This window comes from Miniopterus schreibersii, assembly GCF_964146895.1.
Source record: "Miniopterus schreibersii genome assembly, chromosome: 16".
Taxonomy (NCBI): domain Eukaryota; kingdom Metazoa; phylum Chordata; class Mammalia; order Chiroptera; family Miniopteridae; genus Miniopterus; species Miniopterus schreibersii.
The window spans coordinates 31,909,655-31,915,654 of NC_138116.1; the positions used below are offsets into that span (position 1 = coordinate 31,909,655).

The 6,000-nt window shown below is 57.6% G+C and overlaps 1 protein-coding gene across 1 annotated transcript in view; it reads right to left on the bottom strand.

Annotated features, from left to right (window-relative positions):
* RTN4RL1 (reticulon 4 receptor like 1) overlaps positions 1-5,748 on the bottom strand; it is a 66,362-nt gene extending 60,614 nt beyond the window's left edge. The window contains exon 1 of the mRNA XM_081116118.1: positions 5,235-5,748. Coding sequence (XP_080972244.1) covers positions 5,235-5,247 — 13 coding nt within the window. The 5' untranslated portion in view covers positions 5,248-5,748. The remainder of the gene's footprint in view (positions 1-5,234) is intronic.
* Between the last annotated feature and the right edge of the window lie 252 nt (positions 5,749-6,000).

A 6,000-nucleotide genomic window follows, 5' to 3' on the forward strand; every position in this document is an offset into this window, starting at 1 on the left:
AGAGCTTAGAGGCTGAGAGCGCAAGGGAAAGAGTGTGGTAGCAGACAGATCTGGGATTACATTCTGAGTCAATGAGGTGCTAGCTGAGTGACCCAGAGCAGGGGGCTTCATCTGTCTGTGCCTTAGTTTCCTTATCTGTATAGCAGGGACAAGCACAGACTGATCTTGAAGGGTAACTGTGGAGATGACACAAGATAAGGCGTAAAGTACACTTAACTTGGCCCGTCAGTAATTATAAGCAGTTATTGTCGGCATGTGGGCAGGGACTGTCATAAGCGGATCCAAGGCAGGTCAATAAGAAGAGTCCAGTCCCTGCTGTCCCTGTGTCCAGCTAGCATCCATACCTCCTCCCAGCAGGCTCGGCCAGGCAGGCTCCGTAAGTCCCAAGGTGGCTTTGCCTCGCTCTAGTGATGGACACCAAGTCAGCTGTGCCTCCTCTCCCTGGTCAATGACATCTAAGGAGGTCTGTGCTCCTAGGCCCCCTAGCCAGCTCCAAGGAGCCCTCACCCTGAGTTCCCCACCTCACTCCTCTAACTTCTCCCCAGGGTGGTCTGGCCAGCACACCCTGAAGAAAGGGCTGCTTCCGGCACTTGTGCGGAGGTCCTGCCTTCTGCTGTCCCTGGAGGCTCTGTTCCTGTTTCGCCAGCTATTTTGCTTCCTCGGCCATCTGTTCCCTCCCTGTCATCTCCTCTCTGCTTTAACCTTAACCACTACTTTGCTGCAGATGGTACCAAACAGAGCCATTCTTGACATCCTTCAGGATGCCTGCCTCCTCCTCATTCCAGCCAGTGAACTTCTGCTCTGTCCCCTTTCAGGCTGCCCCTGACTCCAAAGCTTCGAGTTGGAGTCACCCCACAAGCCTCCCTCCTTGGTCCCATCTGCTGTCAATCTGCCATAGGCCTGAGGACAAACACCTACCATTTCCCTTGCCTTTTCCCTTTCCTAACAAGACTTCCTGTTTTCAAACTTGTCCAAGAACCTCTCCTGGCATCAAGTCCACTGTCTGCTCCAGGTATCTGCCTGGTCTCCATACACAGAGCCGTTTAATCTTCCAGAGGGCTCAGGGTTAGCAGCCTGAGACAGAGACCAGAAACCCTGGGGTTCATTCCTGTAGAGGGGGGAAACAGTGTACCCATGCTGGGAATCTGGGTTCTGAACAGTTTCTATGTAGAAAATGGGCCCGTGAACTGCAGTGAGGTGTTGGCATGACAGGAACCGAACTGAAACACACTTTCTACATTGTCTGAGCTCACAAATGGAACACTGCCCTGCTTTCCTTTATTCTGGTGACCGGTAAGAAAACGCATGCATGGACTTTAGTTAGCAACTCACTCTGCCTCTCCTTTCCCTTGAGGTGCCCTGTTGCTCCCCCAAAATTCCTCCTTTTGGCTTCTCTTTTCTGGCATAAGGACCAGGAGCTCTGAGGAAGGAAGCAGCCCAGAAACTCCCAATTAAAGAAGCTGTTTTGGTGACATTGGTTTCACTAGGCTGCATCCTTTGAGTGGGACAGAATTGGTCTGGGAAGACTGAAATTCCACTTCTGCACCTGGATTTGGGCTAAGAAGCCTCATATCTCAACCCTCTCAAGCAGGGTTCTTGTGTGTCCCCTCTACACTTCCTCTGCTGCAGAAAGAAGTGTGTCTTGGCTGCCCCTGAAACACTCCTCTCTTCCCCTCTCCACTAGGACTAAAGTGGGCCGTATAACCAATGGCTCCAAGAGATGGAGCCTGTTCACACATGATCACATGGAGATGCTCTGATCATCTAAGGAACCTCTGGATTCAAATCAACCAAGCATCTGACAACCCCATGGTCCCATCCTCCCTGTGCCTTCCCTTCTTCCCACAAAGGAGACCCAATCTAGCCACTGGGCCAGCCCATCTGGCTATGGAAACCAAAAGGACAGAATGAATCTTACTGGGTTGCAGGACTTAATCTAGCTCTTGCTGAATTATTCAGGGATGACATTAACTTATAAATGAGTGTGTTTGACTGATTTTGTGGTTGATGTACAGATAAATTCTAATGAAAGACAGCTACAAGATTTTAAATTATTAATTAGACTGCCACTTAACAAAGCCTATTTGGCACTCTATTTCCTTGCTTAACAAGACAAAAACTTTAAGGTTCTGTATTAGCCCAGAGGCTGTTGATTTGCATTCTGTTTTTATAGCTCCAAAAATGAAAACCATAGATTCTAACCTTAAGCAGAGCACTTCTGGCTAAGCAAAATCCCTAGCAGGCTGCCCTTCTCTCCTGGATGGTACTGGGTGGCTCGGGGCCTCACTTGCTCTGCCCGCCTCTCATCTCTGACCAGAGGTTTGCTTTTTATATCCCTGGTTCTACCAGGGTAGGTCAGGATATGGGAAAGCTGGCAGGGCAGCTGCAGAAGCCTTCAGCTAGCAGCACTGTCAGCAGCAAGATCCACTGAGCACTCAGGGCTGTTCTGGTTCACCGAGGTAGGGCTGTGCCCAGTAGAATCGTTCATTAAGAGAGGCAAGGCAGCACCCCCTAAAATGCCCTGCCAAGAGACAGCACCCCGCTCACTGTCAGAGAGATAACTTGCATGGTCCAATAACTCCTCTCACCTTCCTCCTCCTCTGAGGCTTCAGACCGCTGAGCCTCCTAACTCCACAAAGCACCCCATTATCAAGACCATGAGCCCTACGCTTTGCAGAAAGTTAAGGTTTTCGTCCCTCTCCTCTTGCCCCAGGACCTAGGGAAGACTACTTTTGTTGTTTGTTTTTTTGTGTGTGTGCACGTGTGTGTGTGTTTTTATCTTTCAAACCCTTTTCCAAATCATAATTGAACTATGAAACTCCTCAGGGCCAGGACTCCATGCGGGGCTCTCCAGCAGATAGGCAGGGAAACTGCAACCCACCCTATAACATTTTTTATTGGAGCCTTTAGGAACAATTCCAGAAGCAGAAACTTCAATGGCCACCTCCCTTGACATTAGCCTCAAGCATATCTTTGGCTCTGGGCACATACCTAGTACCCACACAGAAAATCTGAGTGTCCCGCAAGTGTGTAAAACAGACAAGTTCTAGGGATCAGGTCTGGGGCCAAGGGAGAAAATTGCCCAGGAAAGAACCAAACTAAAAGTCCTTTGTCCACACAATGTCCCAGCAGCAGGCTCCAGGCCACAGAACAGTGTCTTCTCTCCTCTATTTCCCTCAGACCAATCCAGGTGGAAACCTCTTTGTTGGTAGATTTCCCATCAACCAAGTGGTACAGGAAAGGAAAAACAGGTCTAGCAGGAAACACACAGGGACTGCCAAGCCTCCAGGGCCACCTCTTGAGCAGGGTATGAGTCTCCCCCAGGGATCCGCCCCCAGAATGCACTGGGCTCCTCCCAGTTGGGGCCTCTGGTTAGCAAAGACGGGAGAGAAAGGCTCCTGGAGGCTGCTCACGCTTTCCTAGGCACCTAAACCATTCTAAACAAAGAGTGTGGGCTGCTTCATGGCTTGTTTCTAACTGCAAACTGCCAAAACACAAAAGGAAAATGGGATGTGAAGTCCTCTCTACTGTCTCCATCCCAGACCTGCAGCCAGACAGGGTGGCCTCTTAAAACTGCCTGGGAAGCCTTCCCCTCTGGGGCACATTTACATGCTCCAGGCCCAGGCTTCTCAGATCTGGGCCTGTGCTCAACTCTGGAAAAAAGCACTCTCTCTGCGCAGAGGCACTGGGGCCAGCACACTGGTTGCTGAAAGGACACTTCATTCCTTTCTGCAGGGACAAGGAACTGGGGTGTACCAGTGAAGTGGTTTCTCCGACCAGCCAAGGAGACTTTTCCCACACCACAGTGGAAGACACTGCGCCGACCCACGTGGAGGGCACAAGTCACACACAAGTTTGTGAGTAATGACATGTCAGGGTGACCCGGGGTCCTGGGTCGGCCTGAGCGAGTGGGGACCAGCACACAGCCTTTACCGCTCCCAGCCAGGGCACGGTTTCTTGACCCACCTGTCCGACCCGCTTATGGGGTCTCTTTCATCACCCCCACCTCCGCTCCTCTCCGCCCACCGTGGGGCTTCGCTTCCCAGGCCTCCGCCACCTCCCCCTGCCCGTTTTCTCCTACTCCATCCTACTGTGAGGTCAGAATCCCGTGCTTACGACACCTCGGTCTGTTGCCATGGAAACAAGGGCGGATTAAGGCTGGAGCGCGGAGCGCAGGGATCAGGCCCCTCGGCTACCTGGGCTCGCGCCTCAGCCGGTTCCCGCAGGACCCGGACTGTCCGCCGCAGGCGCCGCCGCTAGTCCGCTGCCCGGCGCGGGCCAGGGACCGGGGCGTGGGGGGCGGGTACCGGCGGGGTGCCGCAGCCCACCCGGACTTGGGGGACGAGAGGAGCTGACGCAGAGGTCGGGGCAGCGGGTGGTGAGGCCCGCGGACTCTCGGTTTGGTCACCTGCCCTCCCTGGGCCCCGGGGACCGCTCCCCGCGCGGCCGCCACGTGGGGGCGCGGCGGAACTTCCCCAGCGCCGGCGCCAACTTCGCCGCGCCAGGCAATGAGCGAGTCTGCCAGAGGGTCGCGGAGAGGTGGTCACAGGGCCAGACCTCCAGCTGAGCCCGGCACAGCGCGCGCACGCAGCCGGCACAGCCTCCGCCTTCGCATCCCTCCGCTCCAGGCGCAGGGAAAGTTTAAGGAACCGGACACTGGGCGCTAGCTATCCCTCTCGAGCGCTGGGTGCCCGGAGCCCGCCCCTGAAGACCAAAGCCGGGCTGCAGGCAAAGTGCCCGCCTCCGGGCCCCACCTGGGAAGCTAGGGCGCGCAGTGAGCGCCTGGGCTGCGCGGGCACTGACCGAAGGCTGCACTGGAGCGCGGGCTGGACCCGGGCCCAACAAAGCGGCAGAAGCCGGCGACGTGTGCCCGCGCAGGGGACGGAGCCTGCAAGTGCAAAACTTTGTAATGGCAAAGCAAAGGTCCCAGGAGGCCAGCTCCCCTTCTATCATGGACAGCTCACCGTGGTCTCGAAATGACCTCGCCGAGCCTGATCCCTAGGCCTGGTCGCTTGATCCATGGGGTAAATCCTGTGTCTCCCAACGGGCCACGGACCCGGGCTGAGCTCCAGCAACAACCCCTCCGCGGTGCGTACCGGCAAAGCCCGCCAGCTCGCCAGGGGCTCCTTCCCGGGCCGGAGCCGCGGCTCCAGGCAGCTTTCGGGCAGCTCCCAGGCTCGCTGCTCTGCCCCGTGCGCATCCAACTCCAACTTGCCCCTGCGGCTCCAACTCACCTTTGCGAAGCATGTTGGCCGCGGGGCCGCCACTCCGAGGTCGGCCTAGACGCGCTCCCTCCGGGGTCCGGATTCAAATGCTTGGGCGCTGGCTGCAGCTAATCCGAGCGCGTCGAGGCGGGGGCAAGCCGGGGATCCGCTTGTGCCCGGCGGCCCGGCCCCGCAGGGGCATGGTGAGCCCGAACCCCGCGCAGAGGGCACCGGAGCCCACCAGCAACCGCGGCGCTGACCGGCAGCTCCGCGCGCTCGCTCAGCCCCGGGACAAGCAGCTTGCTCCGCGAAGCCGGCGGCCTGCTTCTGCAGCCCAGAGCACTTTGCAGGCGGTTTTGAGGGGGGACACCGCCCCCAGGCCGCGGCCCCCTCCTTTCCGCCCCCTCGGGCCGCCGCCGCCGCGGCTGCTGCAGAAGGACGCTCGCGCGCGACGCGGAGTTCCAGGGTAAGCGCCCGGCGCGCGTTTGCAGGACCGAGCGAAGCGCGGCGCGGGGCGCCTCCCTTCCTCCCCCCGGCTTCCCCCACCTTTCCTCCTCCCTCACTTCCTCCCTCGCTCGCTCGCTCCCTCCCCCTCGCTCCGCTCCCCGCCCCCGCTCCTGGAGCGCCTCCCATACAAAATTTATGAAAGTGCTCTCAGCTCGCGGTGCCGAGCGCCGTCCTATTCCCAGGGCAGCAGCGCTCAGCCGCGCGGCGCCGCCTCCCAAGGTGTTTTCGTTGCGCCCTCCCCCGGGGACGACGCTCCACCCCTGTCCGTCCAAGTACCTGCCCCAGACCC